General features: G+C 44.8%; 1 protein-coding gene and 1 pseudogene across 17 annotated transcripts in view; both read right to left on the bottom strand.

Annotated features, from left to right (window-relative positions):
• RBFOX2 (RNA binding fox-1 homolog 2) overlaps positions 1 to 22,822 on the bottom strand; it is a 289,582-nt gene extending 266,760 nt beyond the window's left edge. For all 17 annotated transcript variants that reach the window (XR_005719900.1, XR_005719902.1, XR_005719903.1 and 14 more), the window contains exon 1: positions 22,286 to 22,822. Coding sequence is in view for 13 of the 17 variants with exons in the window: in XM_040234733.1 (XP_040090667.1) it covers positions 22,286 to 22,468 (183 nt within the window). In the remaining 4 variants the exon portion in view is untranslated. The remainder of the gene's footprint in view (positions 1 to 22,285) is intronic.
• The window catches only part of LOC120858018, a 69,835-nt pseudogene continuing 68,551 nt past the window's right edge, over positions 22,803 to 24,086 (bottom strand).

Raw genomic sequence — 24,086 nt, 5'->3', positions numbered from 1 at the left:
AAGTTTTAAAAAATTCTTTACAATGTTACAAATCAACAAATCAAACCCTTCCATCTTAGGAAACTGAGGTTCTGGGAGATTATACAATTTGACCAATGTCACAAAACTAGTAAGTGACAGAACCGAAACTAAAATCCAGCTTTTCCCATTAAAGTCCTAAAAGAAAGCACAGAATGTTATTTTTAAATCTCAGTAGATAAGGTCTCTCTCAGAAAGAAACAAGATCCAAAAACTTAAAAATCAATACCTTATATAGTTAATTACACTAAAAATTTTTATCTGGCTTCAAAACACACATAAACATATAAACAAACTCAAAAAACCAATGACAAATTAAGAAATTTTGTAACATGAATGGCAAAAGCTTAATTTTATAAAGTTCTTACCACCACCAACAACAACAAAACCCCACTATTCTTCCTAACCTTAGTTTATGACAAAGAAATACAAATGACTTTTAGGTATCTTTTTAAAAACAGACCTTTTTCATTACAAAAAAACAAAGATCACGGTACCAGTTTTCATGTAGCAGAGGACTGGTTAAAATCAGAGTATGGTAACATACAGTTTTCACTTTCATGCATTGGAGAAGGAAATGGCAACCCACTCCAGTTCTTGCCTGGAGAATCCCAGGGATGGGGGAGCCTGGTGGGCTGCTGTCTATGGGGTCGCACAGAGTCGGACACGACTGAAGCGACTTAGCAGCAGCAACATACAGTTTGCCAAGCTGATAGGAAAAAGTCATTCCACTATACACGCAAGTATACAATTTTGAAGGCTGCTTGGCAATACCTATTAAAAGTTTAAATGAACATACCCTTAGAAATCCAACAACTCCACTTCTCAGAATCTGTCCTCATGTACTTACTTGTATGTACAACTAGATATTATATATAAGCAGCATGGCTTATAGTAACAAAAGATTGGAAACAACCTTAATGTCCCGCAATAGTAAATGTTTAAACAAATCATAAACTACAACAAACCTTACTATGGAATACTAAATGGTCATTTCAAAAGAATGAAGCTGATCTGTACAAACCGAAACAAAATGTTCTCCAAGATGTTCTGTTCAGTGAAAAACAATGAAGAGACTTCAGGTACATAAAGGAGTATACATACATGCATAGAGTTTCCCCGTAACATAACAGAAACTACTAAGGTTTCTATCACACAAACTTTGCAAAAGGAACTTTAGGGCCCTTCTAGTTCCAAGAAGTCCTACAATTTAAGTTCTTCCTGACAGCTGCTGCTGCTGCTGCTGCTGCGTCACTTCAGTCGTGTCCGACTCTGTGCGACCCCATAGACGGCAGCCCACCAGGCTCCCCCATCCCTGGGGTTCTCCAGGCAAGAACACTGGAGTGGGTTGCCATTTCCTTCTCCAATGCATGAAAGTGAAAAGTGAAAGTGAAGTCGCTCAGTCGTGTTTGACTCTTCGCCACCCCATGGACTGCAGCCTACCAGGCTCCTCCGTCCATGGGATTTTCCAGGCAAGAGTACTGGAGTGGGGTGCCAGCTAACCTGCAGTAACTCTCCTAGAAGACCCATCCCCACTACCTCTCCTGGAGCTCTTAAACCCTGGAGAGAACGATGACTCTCTTCTCTGCCTTCCGATCAGTTCAACTAGGCACCTTGGTAGCCCCCTTTCCACTTCTCTATAGCTTTGCATCTTTCTTCACTGTCTCAATACTTCTCCTATATCCTAACATTAATTCATTTTCCCCATAAATACACCTCACAACTGGCATTCTTTCTGCTTCCCATTGCTGCTTTTCTATCAATTTCATTTGTTACTCAGCAAACACTTATTGGGTAACAACCGTATTCCACATATAGTAAGTTCTACCTAACAGGTGGTCCTTGTTTTAAGAAACTTACAGCCTAGGACAAATATTCAAAAGCAAGCCTCTTGGCATAGCATGTAAGAGGGAGAGAAACTAGATGAAGAGGAGGTAACCTTCCAATGTTTAGCTACATATACCAAGTTCAGAGCTCTGGATACCTCTAAGGAAGAAAGAGAGATTGGGGTTGGTGGCCAAAGTGTCCACTGGCTTTTATGTGTTTCAATTTTTAGGTTTTTTATCTGTAAGAATATATTTGTATATTAATTTATAAGTAAAACATAAGACTTTAAAAAGGAGGCAATAAACCCAAGCATGGTGCCTGGCAGATAAATGGAGCTCCATAAATGATCACTAAACATCTGTTCAGACAGAGTTCCAGAGTGGAGTGGAAGGAGAGAGAAACTATATTCTGTTGCCCTTACTCAACAACTCCTCTTTTAAAATCAACACAGGGTTTCTCAGCCTCAGCACTACCAACCTTCTGAGCCAGACCACCCTTCACTATAAGGGCCACCCCAGGCATTTTCAAAAATGACAGCAACATCCCTGGCTTCTACCCACTAGATGCCCACAGCACCTCCAGTTGTAAGAATCAAAGATGTCTGAAGACATTGCCAATGTCCCTTGTGGGCAAAATCTCTCCAGTTGGGAACTACTGAATTAATGCTTACATATTAAGCTACTTCCTCAAACTCAAACTGACAGCCCTTCCAAAGCCTCCAAGCTCTTCAAATCACTTATTTCCAGGGGACTTGACCTTTATCACAATCATCCACTTGATTACCATTCCTTAGGAATCATCACTACCTAAACTCTTCTAACATCAAGATCCCAAACTCGAGTCACAGGCCCTCTCTCTTTTGTCTTCTCCCACTTTTTTCCTCCAGCTGAATCTGTCAGTCCCCATTTACCAATGCTCAGCCCAGGGTAATGTGCACTTGGTCACACTCGTGGACTCCTGAGTACTGTTTGGTAGATTTAAGAAATCACCCAGACCACATCAATGCAAGCTGGCACTTAACTGAGACTTAGCGATGTTTTTATTTACTTTTCAATGAATGCTTATTACACTGGAACAGCACTTATTTCTAAAATGTCTCTACCTCCTCAAAGTGTCAACACAATCCCTGCCTAGAGGTTACTATTCTTTCCTACCTGAAGGATGACAAAGGTCTTCTGACATGAGCCTGGTCAACTTCCCTTCTCATTACCTCATACACAACAGGTGCTCAATAACTATGTGTTAAATTTAGGAAGGAAAAACATCATGGTTTTATATTGGCTCGACTTAAAAGAGCAATCTTTATGAAGGGAAAAAAGCTCTAAATTTCTAATTCAAGACTTTATTCTACAATACTAAGCAACCTTAAGCATGCCTTTTCAAGGCTACCAATAGCAATCAACGGTGTAAACTGCCGCTGCTAAGGGACCTTCTCCATAATCATCAAGGCACGCGATGACAAGGAATCACACTGCAAATAAAAACCCCTGCCCGTAACTGTGAGTGACTTGTAATTCCACCATTCAGTGAGACGCAGAGAAGTACCCTAACAGGACGCCAGAGCATCCGTGGCAGTGCCGTGTGCTAAAGGCCTGGCACTCGGCTCTCTGGGAAGACCAACCAGATATTCTCTGCGATTATAAAAATTAAGTATAAAAATCTGCCACAGGAGATAAGGGCTTTAACTAATTAATCAGCATAAGCAATTGTACAATATCTTTAGAACTAAGTGTTCCATTTTCACGTAACCCTAATGCCTCCCATAAATAGGAGTTTACTGTCAGAAGAAATGGGCAGCCTCTATGTTCCACTTAAAGAATGTTGAGGTCCTCACTGAATCTAAGGCATAACACTTTCCTCCAGCTTTTGTCTCCCAAGGCAATTAGAGAAAAAGAACCTTGGCCCTAGCTTTGGCAAAATAGAGCCAATCATTTCTCAAAATGTGTTCTAAGCCTTTTTCTTGACCTTCAGCTTATGGTAGCTTAGACAAGTACCTTAAAAGCATTTCCAGTCAGCCATTTTTGGTAACTTGTGAGCAAAATTATTTTTAGCTGAAAAAGTTTATTTCAATCCCTCTCTCATAACTCAGAAGCATCTGACCAGGTTTGGTTCAAGCTTTGGTTTGTGAAAGACTCGGGAAATCTGCTGCCCTCACACCCTCGGTCCCAACCCCACCGGCCCACACAGTTCCTCTCCTACCTGCTCCTTGGACAGTGTGCTTCTCCTGCTCGGATGGCCTGTGCCTGCCTAAGCCCTGCTCACCAATGGCTCCTGCAAAATGCTCTCCTTGCACCCATCCCAGCCTGGCTGGATAAAAATCCCTCTATTATGCTGCCATAGAAACCCTGTACTTATCCTATCAGGGTACAGAAGCTCCTTTATTTACCATCAGGTTAGGTCTGGAATAAAAAGCAGTTCCTAAGTCCATTAGTTCATAAAATTCCAATATGAAAAAAATCCAAGGAATCCATGGACGCGCCTACAGTAAGGGAACGTTTCTTAAGAAAACTAGAGAGACTTATGGTAGTGGTTCTGACTTGTTTTGTTTCTTAACTCACTTTATGATTTGCACATGGCCCTTTATATCATCTGCTGTTGAATGAATCATCCCATACACATATTAACATTTATCATCTCCTAATTTCACCTCCATTCTTATTCATCTCTATATTTATCTATTTATTCATATGAGCACTTTCCTTATAATCAAGTTTCATCCTTACTGAAGACAGTTAATAATAAATGTAATAAGACATAGTTAACAAGCACTGGAAACATTCCATATACCAATAAAGTGTGACAGACAAAATGACCACATGCCACCACCAGTACTACTGTTTCTTTGCTTGTGGTAAGCAGAATTGGCAACACTTGCATTCTAACATGTAACTTTACTCATTTTTCTCTGAAAACTAGCAAGTTTAAGGATCATAAGTAAAATAGCTCCTGTGCTTATTCCTATATAATTTCAATAAACTATTTTATTTTTAAAGCAACACATGCAGGTAATACAAAATTCAAAAGGCACAAAAGGTATACAATAAAAATTAAATCTTTACCTATACCCACTTCTTCCATCACTCGTTAGCCCTCCCAAGAGGCAACGAGTGTTAACCAAAACCTTGCATTTCCTGGCAAAGAGATTTGATGTGTACGTAGATATATACTTTTTTTCATTACACAAACAGTAACAAACTATACCCTTTTCAGCACCTTGACTTTTTATACTTGATGTATTTTAGTGTCATCTAAATGCGTTTACCTAGAACAAATTCTTTTTAATTGCTGCATGATATTCCATTTTCTGAATGTACCTTACTTTAATTCACAGCTCTCCTGTCAAAGAGCATTTTTATTTTTTTCAACCCTTTGCCATTTCAAATTATGCTGTACTATATATTCTTATATAGAGAAACAACAGTACCTGTAGGATCAATTCCTAGAGATGGAACTGCTGGATCAAAGAAAACACGCATTTTACATTTATTTTGGCAGACATTGCAATAGTTCTTCATGGAATATATATGACTTTTCACCCCCCAGCAACGTGAGTACCTATTTCTCTACCTACACTCTTACCAATACACAGCGCTACCGAATTTTTCTTCCCATGTAGAGTGTTCCAGAAACCTCCCCCAACAAGCCTCACACATTCCATACGAATCTCCTTTAACTCATAATCCTGGCATCTAGCATGTTGTAAGCATTCAAATGTTAAATGAATGAATGGGCAAAAGGGGAATTATCTTTTACATAACATGAAAAATTTACTTTTAATATAAAGAACAAGGAAAGGGATTTAAATACTAACAATTTTTCCTTTTGAAGAAGGAGGGAGAGAGGAAAGTAAGAAAGGATGGATTCTGCTCTAAAACGCCTTCTTCTAGAGGTTTATAAACAGCAGTGAAAGATGCCTGTCTGAAACAGTCAAGTATGGTCCTACTTTAAAGGAAGGTATATAGTCTATATTCAAAATGTCAAGAAAGCTGAAGGGCCTAAAAAGGCATAGCAAGATCCCTTCTCTGAAACAGGCACGGGATAGTGAAGCCTCTCACATCAGTATTCCTTTTACACGCTTTCCAGAGAATTGACTCTCATCATGTGCTGTACACAGTCACACAGCCAGTTAACGCTTCATTTATTTGCTTCTATGCAGTACTTGGCACAGTCACTGCTAAAAATCTTTCACTCAATACAGTAACACCGACCTCTGCACTGCCACTGGTTATGGGTTTGCTGGGGTCCCCAGTGTCCTGGCAGGTGCTGTAACAACCACTGAAACAGAGAGCACTTACATAGTGCTTATCATGGACCAGATACTCTTCCCAGCGTATTATATTTACTATATTAACTCATCTAATATTCACAACAAGATTGTAAGAGTTATTATTATCCCCCATTTTACAGATGAAAAACTGAAGCACAGAGGAGATAAGGAACTTGCCCAAAGGACACACAGCTAAGTAGATGGAGAGAAAAGAGTTTGAATCAAGGCTGTCTGACAGCAGAATGGCATCTCTTACCCCAGTACTTTCACACAGGGAGGTCACCGCTCTGGCAGAGCTCACAGTGGCTGTGGCCCAGGGTGCCGGGCTGTGATGCATGCAGCTGAGCCTCTGCCCGAGCAATGGCCACACTGCACGAGCCTCGTCTGCGTGCACACCCACTTCCCCTCTGCAGGGGCAGGGCTCAGTCCTCACGGTGCCTAGCGCCACCTGACAACAAACCCTTCGGCTGCGTTTTAGGTAAAGGTGGAGTAATAAAACCTCACCCTATTCCTTGGATTTGCACTTCATATTTTCAGTGCTGATGCTTCTCCTGCTGTGAGCCACCATTTCCTACAACTCATCTCCTCTGAGGCAAGATGTGCTTGCTAAATCACGCTACTTCCCCGAGATGCCAGCCCGAGCTCTCAAACTGCCTCTGGGTACCTGCTTGGAGTCCTAGAACACCAGAGACCCACACCCCACCATTCCTGCTGGGCAGGGCACTGCAGTCCATCGCCCACCCCGACCCCCAGCAGCCACCAGGCTGCATCAGTGGCTCTTATCAGGAACATGGAGTAATTTGAACCACTTGCCAACCCATCTCTCAACTGCTAATACGGGCGGCTTTCTGCTCTCAGGTTGCACAAATGCCTGGAAACCTTACACCGCGTGTGAAAGAAGAAGCAAATAGGAGAATCAACACAGCATCTGGTGCCCTCCCCTGCTCCCATTCACTGTGTGGGGCCACAGAGACCTCAGGAACAGAAAGACTGTATGGTGAGGTGAACATAACCACACAGTGGAGGTCAGCATTCTTCTAGGATGCAAGACACATCCCCACCGGGCTCATTCTCCAAACAGCTGGAATGCGACCTCCTCTATGATATTTTTGTGGAGACAAAGGTCCACTGCAGAAGCCAATTTTGAAAAGCATTGTTTTTAGTTCTTATCTTTAAATGCAGACATGTATACAGGTTAACCGACCTAGAATCAAAGCCTTAGCTTGAAATCTTTAATTCTACATCTGAATCAGAATCCACTACTGTCCAGTAAACATAAGAAAAACATGCCCTGTTTGTTGACTCATATGCGTTTACCTCCCATTAAGTCTTAGTCGCAGAGCGGTCATATTCCAGGGATGAAGAGCACTGCCTCAATCCTGAGCTTTCCACAAACAGAAGAGTGAAGTGAAACTAACAGCAATTATGGCTGCTGAGACGCAAACAACTATGAGGAACCAAATCTTTCTTTCTCACAATTCAGCACCAAACTCGGTTCGCTGAACAGCCTCCTGACAGCAGTAACATTCAATCAGGATAAACCTGGGCATTCTGGATATGTCTGGTATAGAAGGTGTCATAATGAATAAAATCACACTGCAGTTAAAGTTTAAACGCAATGACTCAAGGCAGATCTAGAGTATCATTACTAACTCAGTGACACACGGAACAGCTGACCCGAAATGGGCCCTACAACCACAGAAAGACAGGACCAGAAGCAGCTGACGTGGGCAGGTGGGGAGAAGAGGATGCCTACCTTGTGCTCAAGCATCTTTAAATGGTATCGTCCATCAAGGATTTATGGGTATTCACATGAAAGAAGACAGATGCACACTAGGTCTCTAACCCTGTGATTCCATAAAAACACAGGCTCAGACTTTATGAGATCCTATACTAATCAGAGTCATTCTTACCAGAGACATTTAGATATAGTTATCTCAGTAGACCAGAAGAGAATAATCCTAATTCCAGAAACCTAACAAGTGGAGAAAAATGTCAATATAAGCTGATATAAAATGATCTCCAAATACTTCAGAGAAAAGTATATAAATATTAACACTACCATTTGAGTTTCTAAAATGGGGGGGATGGAGAAAATATTATGCAAGTACTATCTCTGGACAGATACTGAGATAACCAACCATACTGGTTACTTTCAAGGTAGCTGGAAAAGGCAGAGATTTTGTACTCTTCAACCTTTTGCACAGTTTGAATCATCACCCATGTGAATACACTATGTGTTTAAAAAAATAAACGTAAATGATGGAAAAAACCCTCCATATAAGAAACTCCCAGAGAAATCACATCCGAACAGTAGAAAATTGTAAGAAATGAAAGATTCTACTTAGTCCCAAAGCTGAAAATCTGAGCATATTGCTTGCTCTCTCATACTTCCTTGAGCCTGAAACAACTTGTCCATAAAAATGGGCAGATTCTACTTCATCTCACTGAAGCAGAGAGCTGATCCAGGAAACTTTGAGATGACCTCAGCTCTCATGATTTCATACTATCCACCATTACCAATCCACTGATTTAGCTATTGTTCACCCATTATTTGATCGGTAATAAAACTAGAGACTGGTAACTTTAAGGCAAAAAAATAAAAGCAAAAACCCAAAAATAACATGTACCAAATTCTTATTATAATATATCCCTGGTACTGATGAAGAAGCCAAGAAAACACAGATTAAGAGACTGTTCCTGCCTTTAAGGAAGTGAAAAAAGTACTGAGATATAAGAAAACAGGGCTTGATAGGTATACCTACTCAGTGTCAGGCTCTGAACTAAGCACATTACATACATTATCTCTTTTAATTCTTATACCATTCTATAACATATTTTATAAGCAAAAAAGCTGAGCCTTTTCTTAGGCTGTGTAACCAAGATCACACAGCTGTGATGTGGAAAAGCTAGGGCTCCAACTCAGGTCTCTCTGTCTGCAAGTCCATTCTGGTTTTTATAATCATGAAGTGGGAAAAACTTTCCTAAGCATCACACACACACACACACACACACACACACACACAAACCGAGAAATCATTAATGAAAATATTAATAAGCCCTGTTACAAAAATAAATAAATAAATAACCTCCGATGGAGTAAAGCAAGGTGCAAAAAGAATGTATGGAGTATACTAGTTTGTGTAAAAAGAAAGAGGGTGGAATAACAAGAAACTAACATGGGGAAGAGGGAAGAGAGGAAGATGCTTCACTGAACATGTTTCTATGAATTTAGAGTTACAACATCTGCTTATGAAAAGCAAAATGAGATAGCTTAAATTTTGTTTAACTCTATTCCAAAGTTATGTCACTTTGTGTGTATGTCTGTCAGAATGACACCAATTATCATTTCTCAAAGGACAACCAATAAAAAAATGGCTTGGGATAATATGAATTAGACCATTTCCTTGCTTAAAACAGGATGCTGGACCAATCTATTTTTTTTAGATTTCTTCAAACTCTGGGGTACTGTAAGACCAAAGAAATATTTACTATTTGCCTAAAATGAACACTGCAGAAAACAATTCATAGTGAAGCTAAAATTCAGTAAGAGTGAATGATCCCCTACACCAACCTCAAGAAAGTCAAATATAAAGGTTTCTTGAAACAGGCTTCCAAGGATTAAAATGCAAAGCCTACTGGGGAACACTTAATCCAAACTACTGCTAGAGAGAGCAGTGCCAAGTAAGCATAAAGGAAGACTGCTCATCCACATGGACACATGGGTATGGGTTAATCACAGCATTTTTACACAACTAACAAAAATCACGAATGGTCCGTGGTAAGTATCTCTTTGAAAGGCTTCTGGTTTGTGGACACCACATGCCAGCTAGCCAACTGATCTCCAACACTGTAAAACACAATCAGCTCAGAGCCAAACTGCTGCAGCAGAAAGATCTATTTAGTGCCACAACAAGCAGCTGAAGACCCGTAACACAAAGTGCAGGACAAAAGATGTGTCGCTAATGCACAACCAGCGGCAGCCGGGGAGGGGAGGAGGCCACCAGCAGAAACCGCCTCTTCTAAGCCCTGACACAGACCTTTTATTGGTAAATATGACCAGCATCACTTCAAAGTCCAGGATGATACCAAGATTAGCCAAATCAGTTTACTAAAAATCAGTTTACTAAAAGTCAGACTGTGGCTTCAAGTGTCAATGCAGCATTCAAAATGCGCCATAAAATCTGGACGTGAGATGGCAAACACAGACAGGAGACGGGACACCTAGGGGACAGCTGTAGAGCACGGCTCTCCCTTCTTCAGACAAGGCCGCCTCTTCCTCTCTCACTGAGACGGGCAGTCTAAGACCAGCCACACTTTCAAAACAAGCGTTACCAATTCCCCTTAGCTTTGCCAGTGTTCCCACTGTGAGAGACTGCCATTGTGGAGGCTTCCTGAAGCGCCAACAAAGTCCCCAAGGCCATCACGCCAGCCACTGACAGTATTCCTGGAAGTTCGTATGAGGTGCAAGCCCACGAGCTCAGCTTTGTAGGTGCTGGGAGCCACCACAAAAACACCTTCCCATTTTGCCAGTTCTTGCTTTGAAATCACGATCCTACTACCCCACCCCCTGGAAACCAAGAAATAGCAGGTGAAAGCTGTGAAAGCCACAGATTCAGATGGATCAGGGGACAGGCCAGTCCGACTAGGGGATAAGCGACCTCCTTTGCAGATTCTTTTGCAAAGGATGGGGTGGAGGAGGGCTGGGCAAGAAAGGGAGGTGGGGTAGGGAGCCAAACAATTCTTGTCTTCTACCCCAAATTCTCCGGGGTCTCAGTGGTAAAGAATCTACCTGCCAATGTAGGAGACATGAGTCTAAGCCCTGGGTTAGGAAGATCCTCTGGAGAAGGAAATGGTAACCCAGTCCAGTATTCCTGCCTGGAGATTCTCATGGACAGAGGAGCCTGGTGGGCTACAGTCCATAGGGCCGCAAAGAGTTGGTCACGACTTAGCGACTAAACAACCACACCCTAAATTATTACCCATTTTCCTCAGAATTTTTATGGAGCACTAAACTGCAGAAGGAAAAGGAGGGAGGGGAGAGGCAAAGAAAATCTTAAGGCTGTAAATATGACTGTACAAAAATCCCCAAGAGGATGACCTATGAAACGAAGCTCCTGCAACAAGGCCTAACTGTGCAGCTGCTTTTCTACTTGCCTCCCTGTCCAAGATAAATAGAGCAGCTCACAGAAGCCCACCAACTTCCAGGAAAATGGAACCGAAGTCCTCTTGACTCCCAACAAACCACATACCCCTGAAATAAATGCCTAAATGAAATCCATACGGGTCTGCTCTGGAAACCATCCTGGCTGACAGCCGCTAACGCCCCCTCCTCCACACAGCTGCCAACACACGGAGGAAAAAGCTGCTCAAAATAAAGCAATTGGAAGAACTTCCCGTGAGCCTCGGCTTCAAAAGTGTTCCAACTCAAGCAGCGACTGGGGCCCACACACAAACCCCACGGTGCCCCCAGACCATGTCTGCAGTTCCTCTAGGCCTACCGGCGTGGCTCCTGCTCCCCACCCCCAACCCCTGAGCTGAGAGAGTCCCTCGGGTACCCCCCTGCCCCCTCCTTACAGTAAATCATGCTTTGCTTGTGGTATTTACAATTAGGATCCAACAAAATCGATGCAGCCCTGAAGAAAAGTAAACAGTGTGCCTCCTCAAAAACCACATGCCTGGAAAAAAATATCCAGTGCTCAGAGCAAAATCTCTTTCCCTTGGCAAAGGAGAAACCAGGGAACCAGCCTCTCTGCGGGAAAAATCCCACATACCAGGATATTATCTGGGGACTTAGGTCCCTAAAAAACCTGAGAATTGTGGCTGAACACACCCATGTGGAAGCCTAAACTTCAAAGGCTCGGTTTCCACCCTTGGGAAAATAGGTTTTTAAGCAGTTACTCAACCATTATCATTTGGCAATTCAAAACTGTCATCTACTTCATAAGTGGTATTTATCATGAGTGCTGTGCCTTAAATCCTCAACTGAAATTTCTAGATGCCACGTATGTGCAGAACACGTCAGAAGGAAGTGATATAACTGGTTGCTCTCGCTCTCATTCCCATTTTAGAATCTGCTTTATTCACCCAGCATCTGAACAGCCAGAACACTATAAAGTATGCCCATTCGCCTTTAAAGAGGCCCCAACTAAACTGGCAAGGGGAGTCTCGAGGCTGGAGAACAGGCGAAGATTAATAGGAGCACAAATCAGAGGACGAAGGGAAGGAGGTGGGTATGACGAGGGCCAGAGAGAGAAGATTCCTGTAAAATACTTCTATGAACCTGTCTCCAAAGCTGAGATTTATAAGAACTGTATTACGTTTACCTGTTTTCAAACATATCCAATGAGCCATCTGAAAAAGAGTGTGCATTCTGTGAGGTGTCTCAGGTATTTTTCTGCATCCATAAAAACAAGCTGTAAGAGCTTATGAAATTCATTGGTTGAGAAGGGAAAGGTGAAGGTCCATAGGTGATCAAATGGGCTTAGTCCCAAATGGTGGTAAGACATATGAACCACAGCACTCCGAGAGCTCTCAGCAGCGCCGCCACTGAACGGCAGGTCAACAGACTGCTCAATGAACCGGAACAGGTTAGCTCTAATTGCCCTGTCCTCATGTGGCTCTTCTAGTTCCTCAGTCACAAAGGCACTTTTTACACATACACATGTGCTCTCAACTAATATCTGAGCACAGGAAACCAAGGGTTGCCATGCCCACCCGACACTTTCAGCAGTTAAACTCCACCCCCTCTAAAGTCACCTTTAACCCTGATATCAATGGAAAGATCAGGCACCATTCACGAATCCCACAACACCTAGTCTTTGCAGGAGCTGGAGAGCAGACCAAGGGCCAGACCCCCCCAGGGATAATCTGGAAAAATAATTAAAGCCATCTGCTGGCTCCAACCGAGGAGCAAGAAGACAAAGTTCAGTTCAACAAGAAAGACAGTTTCTTGATTAGTCAGGCCAGGGCAGTGCTAGATCCTATGGACCCCAAAGGCTCCCTTGATCACACAGTCGGGCGGGGTTGGGGTGGGGGGTGTAGGGGGAGGGGCAGACAGCTGAACAAATGTTAATCTAAAAAGTCCTAAAACAGAGCTCTGGACACAACCGTCTGGAAAGCAGCAGGAATGCAGGAGGGATGAAGCATAGACAAAAGGCATCCAGGAGGAATCAGCATCCCAGCTTATTCCTGAAGACAGCCTTACCGATGAGATGAGAGGCGTGAGGGAAGAATGAGATGAGAGGCGGACAGAAGAACAAAAACAAAAGCACTGAGGTACGAATGAGCCTGAGCGGCACAGCCTGCTCGGGAAGCTACCAGTCCCTTGCCACAGACTAGAAAGAAGCTAAAAGGGAAGGCACAAATCAGGCCAGAAGGACCTGGCAGGCCAAACAAGAGAATGGACCTTATCCATTTGATAAGCTTTCTATGATTTTAAGCTCTTTTAGGTGGATTACCATGTTAATAGCCAGAAAGGTGAGTTTGAAGAGACTGGAAAGAGAGCACAAGAGACCAACTCATCCCAGCTCAATTTCCACAAACAAAAATGATAACAAAATGCCATCTATTAGATGCAATACATTTAACCAACAAACCTTATAAAATCTGGAACACAAATGACATTTTCACTCCTGCATCCCATGTGCCATCAAAACAGCCAGTGCCTCTGTCATCCACACTCCCAGGAAAGATCCCACAGATTCCTGAAATGGCCCCACGCCCCACGAAGGAGCCGTCTCAGTCCTTAGCAAGGAAGTGAATGTCTCCTCTTCCTCACACTGGAGGAACCTCCACGACCAGGTCCATACACCTCTTCACCCACGTCAAACCAGTTAGATTTCCCAGTTAGTACACTGTTCATCTGAGGTGGCTCCCAACTCTGTCACTTAATCAATCAGAAGCCCATTAACCACTCCATGCTGATGGAGCAATGAGCAGGAACTCGTGGAATACTGTGTAGCAGGTAATAAAGGAGGCAAGAAATAAACATTTACTGCTGGGTTCCATAATGGGAACTTTAAATAATCTCAGTCTGTGATTATAGCAGCTCATGAGAGGATGCAGTAATTCCTCCAGTTCACAGATGTGTGAACAGGAGCTCAGATGCTAAATATCCTACCAAAGGTCATTTCAGTTGGGTGGCAATGGGAAGAACCAGGATTCAAACTCCAATGTGAGAAATTCTAAACAGTGTTTCTTGCACTACACCATACTTCAAGTATGTATGGATAACAAACATCATGATATATCAAGGTTGGTAACAATGATGACAACAGCAGCTCCCCTTTAAAAACTGAGAGGCGACACCCATAGTACAGTTGTAGATGAAGGGATCACTCAGAAAAGACACAACTGAGTGATCACAACTGGAATCTCCAGATGTTCCCAAAATGTCACTCCTGAGCAGGAGCGACCAAAAAATGTTCAGACTCAAATAATCGAAGCAACCGGACTATACTCCAGAGAAATGTGTCAAATCCTCCATCCACTTCCCCTCAGGGTCCCCAGGATAACATGTGGAAACACTCCAGGCTGATGGTGAGCTCTGGCTCCTAAGTTGATTTCCCAAACCGCTTTACCACCCAAATTACAGAAATATGTCCAGGATTCACAAGGCAGTTCTGATCCGATTTGCCCCAATCCTGGCTCAAGCAGCTTTGCACTACCCTCCTAACTAGATCAGCGCCAGCCAATGGGTTTATTCAAGCTGATCTGTGATGGATTAGATAATGAAACCTTAGCCATGTAAGCTGCCCGCTTGCACTGGGGCTGGAGGGGCAAGGAACAGGAAACTAGATACTCGCAGGGGCCACCTAAACACCACACACACTCGTCATCCCGCCTCCATCTGTCTGCTCATGCTCCAGTTACTGCCATTTCCTCTCCATCATCTCGAGGGCTCTTCCCTCCTGTCTTTAAAGGAAGGGTACATTAGCCCCAGAAAAAAAGATGTGCACTAAGCTTTACAAATGTGTATCAAAAAACAATTCAAACAAGTCCGCTCACTAAAATGACCAGCTTTATTGGGTCTTCCCTGGTAGCTCAGCTGGTAAAGAATCCACCTGCAATGCAGGAGACCCCAGTTCGATTCCTGGGTCAGAAAGTTCCCCTGGAGAAGGGGTAGGCTACCCACTTCAGTATTCTTGGGCTTCCCTGGTGGCTCAGGTGATAAAGAATTCGCCTGCAATGCAGGAGACATGGGTTGGGAAGAGCCCCTGGAGGAGGGCATGGCAACCCACTCCAGTATTCTTGCCCGGAGAACCCCATGGACACAGGAGCCTGGCGGGCTGCAGTCCAAGGGGTCACAATGAGTCAGACACGACTGAGTGACTAAACACAGCACACGTTGTTTCCACAAATTATTAAAGCCTGATACCAAACTGATGGCCTGAGAGATGTCAAACCAAAGACTCACTAGCAACATTCTTGTTTACACCAAGAAGTACACTGAATTTCTTTCTCAGCCCTGTAATCTTGAGGCCTGTCTGCACCAGTCTGCTTTATATCAAAATGAAAGTTAAATCTCTAGTTAGCTTCTGTGATGTTCACATCAGTGTGATAGGAAAAAAAAAAATGACAGTGACTAGAAAAATGGGAGAGGAAGTTAGGAGACAAATTCAACTCAGGATAACCTCTTGAGTCACCCTGCAGAATAACTCTATTTTGAATTCAGATCTTTCTGCCTCTCAGACATTCCCAGCTATATACTCACAAGCTGCCGCCTTGTGAGTCTGGGGGAAAAAAATTAGTCATTTTTACATGACTGTGCTACCTCAGTTTCTCCAACTACAATATTTACTACTCTGGTGGTAAATTATGGGCTGTATTATGGGCTGAATGTCTGTGTCCCCTCCCCCCACCCCATCGCAAACTAATATGTTGAAGCCCAAGCCCACAATCTGATGGTAATTGGAGGAGGGGCCACTGGGAGGCGATTAGGTCGTAAAGGGAGGATCCCACCGCCACCACTGCATCCCATGATGGGGGAGCCCTTATGAAAAGGAGATTCTCTCTCTCTCTCTGTGTCCACTAGCCTACATGGAGAAAAGCCCATGTGAGCAAACAGCAAGAAGGCAGCTGTCTGTAAGCCAGGAAGAGAGCCCTCATCAGACACCAAATCTGCCAGCACCTTCATCTTGGACCCCAGCCCCAAGAACTGTGAGAAACAAATTTCTGGTGTTTAAGCCACCCAGTCTACAGTCCACTTGAGCAGACCAAGACATGCAGAAATGAAAAATTCAGTAATTTAGCGAGAGATTGTTCACGAAATCCCTTGGAAAGAAAGCATATTGGTAAGTCTACTCAAACGGTAGCACCCATGTTCAGTTTCAGCACCATACACTCAAAATCCAAAGAGACTTCCACCTAGGAGGAGAGAAACCCAGGAACAAGCAAACGGGAAGATAAACTAAGAAATACAGTGTCTACAAAGCAATTACAGACTACCTGCAAACCGTTCCCGAGACCAGAGAGTCCTCCTACTACTAGAATCAAACACTAACATGAACAACTTCTGAACTCACTTAGCTATACTAGACTTAGGATTCTATGGTCAGAAGCAGTCAGTTAGCCATGTAATAACCACATTCTGACATTTCACTACCATAAAGAATGTTGCTGAAAGCTATAAATAATAATTAAGGTGTACCTTGCTTTATGAAGGTGAACTTTCTAAGTTCCTAGAAAGCTGCACAAAAATCTGAATTTCTGCTCATCAAATTGTTTATATTCACTAGAGAAGCTGACCAAAAGAATTCATTCCCTGGTATGTTTCATAAGGCCCGGGTTTTTCACACATATCAGACTTGCTTAAAGTAAAACAAATCCCTAATAACTCACTTAACTTCCTACCAGGTTAGAGTACAGTATTTCCAAATACCCTCTTAAACAACTCACTACATTTCTCAAGCTGTGTTTCAATTTTCAGGTGGAATTTGTCTCTTCCCTCCTACTCTGCAGTTGAGGGTAGGAAACTCTAAACTGTTTCTAGGGCTGTGCCGACTCCTCTGCCACCCACATAAAGCTTCTGGATACTGGCCTAGAAAGGAGCGACCCTTCCTCCTCCCCCCCGCCCCAGGGGTCCTTCTTAGCACAAGGATTATAATGTAAGCACCACAGACTCTCTCATGTCCCCAGTGCTCCATTTTAGGAAGTAATGATTTATCCCCCAAAGCTTACTGGCTATAACTCATCAGGGTTCAGCCTTGGAATCTGCAGCTTAGAGCTATAGCTCCATTTAGTCTGCAGTCTTGGGACATTAACCCCAGCAAATGACTTTCGTCTAAAAATGGGTTAATCCTTTGACACTCAAAAGGTTAGGATATTTTCTGGAAGTACTCTCACCCTTAAATTTCATGGCATTTTTTTCTATCCCTTAATTATTTTAAAAAGGCAAAATTTTAACTTCAGCTTAACAGGCATTGAGCACTTACTATGTACTCAAAACTGTGAGGTATTATAAAGGATAAACACAAAGAAAATATAGTTCTTGGCTTCTAGAAGCTTACAGTATCACTAAGGAAACAGGAATAAAACAATGAGAAGACAATACAAGATGATGCATAATTAACCACCGATACAACAGGAGCCAAGAGGTGGGTCTAACTGGTGTGAATTAAGCTGTCAGGAGGGAAGGCTTCCAAAAGGAGCTATAACCTCCAAGAAATGCCATTTGTGCTAAGATATGAGAAAAAAAACAAGTGCTTCAAGATAAATCCGTATACCAAAAAGCAAGCTACTCTAGAATTTTTAAATGTCTATTTACACGAACCTATCCTGAAATATGACGCTGTGAAAGTGCTGCACTCAATATGCCAGCAAATTTGGAAAACTCAGCAGTGGCCACAGGGCTGGAAAAGGTCAGTTTTCATTCCAATTCCAAAGAAGGGCAATGCCAAAGAATGCTCAAACTACCGCACAATTGCACTCATCTCACATGCTAGTACAGTATTGCTCAAAATTCTCCAAGCCAGGCTTCAGCAATACGTGAACCGTGAACTTCCTGATGTTCAAGCTGGTTTTAGAAAAGGCAGAGGAACCAGAGATCAAATTGCCAACATCCGCTGGATCATCAAAAAAGCAAGAGAGTTCCAGAAAAACATCTATTTCTGCTTTATTGACTATGCCAAAGCCTTTGACTGTGTGGATCACAAGAAACTGTGGAAAATTCTGAAAGACGGGAATACCAGACCACCTGACCTGCCTCTTGAGAAATCTGTATGCAGGTGAGTAAGCAACAGTTAGAAGTGGACATGGAACAACAGACTGGTTCCAAATAGGAAAAGGAGTACATCAGGCTGTATACTGTCACCCTGCTTATTTAACTTCTATGCAGAATACATCATTAGAAATGCTGGACTGGAAGAAACACAAGCTGGAATCAAGATTGCCGGGAGAAATATCAATCACCTCAGATATGCAGATGACACCACCCTTATGGCAGAAAGTGAAGAGGACCTAAAAAGCCTCTTGATGAAAGTAAAAGAGGAGAGTGAAAAAGTTGGCTTACAGCTCAACATTTAGAAAACGAAGATCATAGCATCGGTCCCATCACTTCATGGGAAATATTGATGGGGAAACAGTGGAAACAGGGTCAGACTTTATTTTTCTGGGCTCCAAAATCACTGCAGATGGTGACTGCAGCCATGAAATTAAAAGACGCTTACTCCTTGGAAGAAAAGTTATGACCAACCTAGAGAGTATATTCCAAAGCAGAGACATTACTTTGCCGACTAAGGTCCGCCTAGTCAAGGCTATGGTTTTTCCAGTAGTCATGTATGGATGTGAGAGTTGGACTGTGAAGAAGGCTGAGTGCCGAAGAATTGATGCTTTTGAACTGTGGTGTTGGAGAAGACTCTTGAGAGTCCCTTGGACTGCAAGGAGATCCAACCAGTCCATTCTGAAAGAGATCAGCCCTGGGATTTCTTTGGAAGGAATGATGCTAAAACTGAAACTCAGTACTTTGGCCACCTCATGCAAAGAGTTGACTCATTGGAAAAGACTGATGCTGGGAGGGGTTGGGGGCAGGAGGAGAAGGGGATGACAGAGGATGAGAAGGCTGGATGGCATCACTGACTCGATGGACGTGAGTCTGCGTGACCTCCGGGAGTTGGTGATGGACAGGGAGGCCTGGCGTGCTGAGATTCATGGGGTCGCAAAGAGTCGGACACGACTGAGCGACTGAACTGAACTGATAGACATGTCTACACCACTGATAGCACTTCCTAAAACTGCTTCGCCCCTTTACATTCTCCTCCAGCTCCACTGGTCTCTTGTTCTCAAACACATCAAGTGTATTTATCTCTCAATGCCTCTGCACCCACAGTTCCTCTGTCTGAACCCCATTCCCTCAAATTCCCTCAGGTCATCCAAAGGTCACCTATCACAGAGGCCTTCCCTAACCATCCTCTTCACCACTCTTACCCCTTTCCCTGCTTTATTTTTCTTCTTAACACTTAAAACCCCCTAATAATAGTTGATTTCTTTATTGTCTGTCTCTCTCAATTAGAATCTTAGTTCCATGAGAGCGGAGTCTTTATTTTGTTTACTACTATATTTCCTAGGCTCTAAAACAGGGCCTGGCACTTAGCAGCTGCTCAATTAACGTCAGTTAAATGAATATTAAATATCCTATCATAATTATCAGAATGATAGGAAGGTCCTAGAAATGTAGGTGACTTAGGTTCAAATTTCATCTTTTCAAGAACATTACTTTTCCCGATTAGACCTCAAATTTCAACTTCTCCATAAAGCCTTCCTTGACCATTTCAGCAAGAACCACCATCTTTTGCTTCTGGCTCCAATGGCACAAATCCTCAGCATACTTTGGTTTTAAAGTTTGCAAAGCCTTGTGACAAGGATCTACCTTGTGGTATCCCTACTCTTGTTCCTCTGGAACTTACCAAAAAATTCATATATATATATATATATATATACATAATATACCTATATACATATATATGAAATATATACATACACACTTTTTTTTTTTCCAACTTTTCACCCATTCTGGCTCCCTCCCTTGATTGCAGACACCAAGTTCTTTAAAGTCAAGGAACTTTCTATATCTTTTTAGAGGTAACTTATAAATCATCCTTTACAAACACTGTATTTTACAACTATGGTAATAGAGGCCCCCAAAGAAGGGATTTTCCCAGAACCATGCAGACTGTTGCGGGCAGGGGGCTAAGTCAATGATGACGTGAATACCTGTGTGACATGGTGTACTCGAACTACAACAAAGAGAACCTATAAAGTGAAAAATAAAGATCCACAAATCCACACAGTGAAAAAAGCATTCTCTGTGGGATAGTTCTAAGGTGCCCATCGGTACCCAGAGGACCTAACCCACTGCTTCCTCTGCATACTCCAAAGTCTCTACACACTGCTCCATTTCCAAATACTGCTCTCAGCCAATCTGAAGGCAACCAGCAAATAATGGGCCCCAAGAGGAAAGAGGGGGAAGACAGTAGGAGACTCACTATTAACTGTGATTGACAGCAACAATAAATGGATAGATATATGCACACACCAAGCGGACACGCTCACCAGCACCCACACCCAATCTTCTCTCATCTTCCAGGGTCAACCCAGCTCACCTGAAGTCTCCCCATATTCCTCTATATTTTTCCCAAGGCCCGGGGTGTGTACTTCACACAAGCACCCTGCCTGAGGGAGTTCAAATGGAGAACAAAAGCAGGCAAGTGAAACAAAAGAATTCAAAAATAAACACCAGGAGGGTCACTTTACCCAAGTCAACACAAGTAATAGAGTGGCCTCTGCAAGGGAGACCAAGAAGCACAGAGCAAACATGTCAGGCTTAAATACAGCTCCGTCTCTAACACAGGAAGTCAGACAGAGCCTTGAAAAGCAGCAAGAGCAGAGCACAGGAAGTCTTTTAGCACTGCAGAGATTTCCAAGAGTGCTGTAATGGAGAGAGCACAGGAATAGGAATTAGAAGACCAGGCTTCTAGCTCTAGTTTCACTACCAGCTAACTGGGTGGCCCTAGGCAAGTCACTAGTCTGCTCCAGATTTTTTGATTCCTCATCTACCTAATGAGGTTGAAACATTTTGGGACTTGAACAAAAAAGATGGAAACTATTGACTTTCTCTCACCAGAAAGTACCTGTAAACTATTCCACAGAAGAATCTTCCAAGTCAAGAACTCCAGTCAAAGATGGTATCTCTGGTTGCTTCTGTAACATTCTATGATGCTAAGAGAATTAGGCAGATTCCTGGTAGGTAAACCCGCTATTTCACAGCAAGTATGTTCTGAACAGAGACCAAATCTAAAATCAAATCAAGGAAGGCTTCACACTCTTCCCCAACTACAAAGTCAACTGACAGGGTCACTACATTTGCCAGTCCCTTTCCAAACCAACCAGCTTCTCCCTAAGTCCACAATTCAGAATCCAATCTTCTAACAGTCCTATAAATTTTCTTTTATATTCCAGGACAATAAAGATCTAGTCAGTGTCCTAAGATACAACTGGCCAGGTCCTGTGTCTCCAGACTCACCAGATGCTCCACGAAGTTAATGAACTTGAGCACCACGGTGTAGCCACAACGCTACCCAACTCCTCCTACTTCTCACAATCCTCGTGTAACTGATTTAACCCACAACCTAAGCCACATCCCCTTTGGGCTCTCGAGGAGTTTTCTCGCTTTTCACTCCTGCCTTCTATGCCGATCCTGTTCTCCATCCCAGTTGTGTGTCCAGGGCTGCCCAAAACAGTACTCCCTCTTTTGGGAAGGTGTCCCATCACTGTCCCCCACCCCCACCCCCCACCCCCAGTCTTCGATTCGGTCCCCAGCTCTCCGGGCAACGGACCAGGATCTCTCGGCTTCCACTCCCCGCCAAGGAATTAAAGAAGGGTGTAAAGAAATGGAATCCATCTCAAGCACGTTCGATTTCCTCTCAACACCTATTCGTGCTACGTGCCCCCTCGTCCCCTCAGAGATCAGGACCCTCCAGGGCACACCAGGCTCCTCCTGCACCCTTAGCTTCCAAGTCGGGGCTCGCCCCACCTTCCAGGCAGGCCCCGACCGGCCCCCTCCCACCTCCAAGCCGGGACCCCGGGCAGCCCTCCCTCTAAGCCCCGCAGCCCCGCGCTGCTCCCGCCGCCCCCACACCCCGCCACGGTAACGGGGCGCCTGCCCCGCGCGGTCACCTGCATCCCGCCGCTGTCGGCCGCCGCCTCCTCCGTACGCGGCCGCTTGCTCAGGCCGGGCTCGGCTCCGTCTCCTCCCCCTCCGGGCACCGGCAGCTCCAGCTCTGACTCCCGCTTCATCCCCCGGGCAGCGGCGCCGGGCCCAAGCTGAGGCGGCTGCTGCGGCTGGGCGCCTTCCGCCATCCGCCCGAGGGCCCCTCGCCTCCGGGAGCCGGGCGACCCGCGACAGGCCACCTCCCCCTGGGCCTCGGCCCCGACTGTCGCGACAGGCGGGCGCGCGCCTGCACCCGCCCCCGCGTGCGTGCGTACGTGCGCGCGCGCGCGCGCGGGCCCGCTGCCCTCCTCGGCGGCGGCGGGCGGTAGCCTCTGGTCTCTCGCTGGCCGCCTCCCCGGCTCGGGGCCGCCGGCGGGTCGCGACGGGCACTCGCTCGCGCCCCCACGCGCACACGCGACCCCTGGCCCGGCCCGCCGCGCGCCCCGCCTGGCTCACTCACGAAGCTAGCCCGCCGGCCCGCGCTCACTCCCTTACACTGGCCCTCGCCACACGCCGGGCAGAGGGAGGAAGGGGGCGGTCCGGGCTCCTGAGGCTTGGGGAGGGGTGTTTATTTGGGGGGAGGAGGGGCTCGAGGCCGGAACGAGCTGACTGGCCGAGATCCTCCGACCCGCCACTGTGGCAGCACCGGGAAGGCGGGGAGAGAGAAAGGAGGAGGGAGGGCCCGGGATCTGGGACTCCAGCCCGCGCGGGAGGGCGGCGGGGGAGAGGGGACGGTGGTGGCCGAGCCCGCGGAGGGGGCGGGGCCAGCGCCCCTCGGCAATCTCCGCCGCCTCCGCTCCCGGAGACCGAGAAGGGCCGGGTGGAGATCGAGGGAGTTCGGGAAACTCCGGCTCGGGAGAGGGATTGTCCTGGAGGCACCGCGCCTCTGGAGTTCCAGGGCGAAGGGGGCGGAGTCTGTTCCCTCAGGGCGGGGCCACAGCCTAGAACGGGCGGAGCTTGAGTGGCCGGAGGGCAGCGTAGCAACTCCCTCTGGCGGGACTCAAGTTCGGAGTTGCAACGCAAATTCGCCCATCTGACAGGGTCGGTTCCAGGCAAGGGAAGAGGTGCTCTGAGGGAAGGAGCTCTTTACTGGGTCCCTCTCCCGCAAAAGAATGGGGCTCTCGAGTTGGAAGGTCTAGGAATGAGGCCACCGCTACAGGGCTCTCCCCAGTCCTAAAAGCCTTTAATCATAATTTTTATCACATTTCTGGTCATCTTACTAATACCTGATGTCTGTAAGAGCGTCACAGTTTGCACAGTGAATTCACAGACCCGTTTTGGACCGGGTGGTATAAGCAGAGTATATATGAGCTCTGTTTCATTGGTGGTGAACCTGAACCTTGGTTAAGTCCCTCAGATGAAAACTGGCAGATCCAGATCTCAGGAAACCAGATCATATTCTTTTTCTCTGGATCTTGCTGCCTAACACTTTCTTGCTTATCAGCTTCGTACAATTAGAGCTATTTGTGCAATAGCTTTTCTCTCCTACCAGACTGTAAGGACTAAGATAGCGTCTAATTTCTTCAGGTTCCATGTTGTGCCCTGTATGTTATAGGGACACAGTGATGTTGCATGAACAACATGGGTTCTGCTATCTAGCTTAAGCCAGTTGCTTGTCTCTTTGGACCCCTACTCCATTATTTGCAAAATGAGGAGCGAGTTCAGATCAGTGGTTTGAAACCAGGGACGATTTTGCCCCTTTCCCACTCTCCCCGGACATTTGTCAACATCTGAATATATTTTTGGTTGTTACACCTAGGGTGGGGT

Source organism: Oryx dammah, unplaced genomic scaffold (assembly GCF_014754425.2).
Source record: "Oryx dammah isolate SB20612 unplaced genomic scaffold, SCBI_Odam_1.1 HiC_scaffold_29, whole genome shotgun sequence".
Lineage (NCBI taxonomy): Eukaryota > Metazoa > Chordata > Mammalia > Artiodactyla > Bovidae > Oryx > Oryx dammah.
The sequence above is the reverse complement of the archived record's forward strand: the minus strand, read 5'-3'. Positions and strand labels throughout refer to the sequence as shown.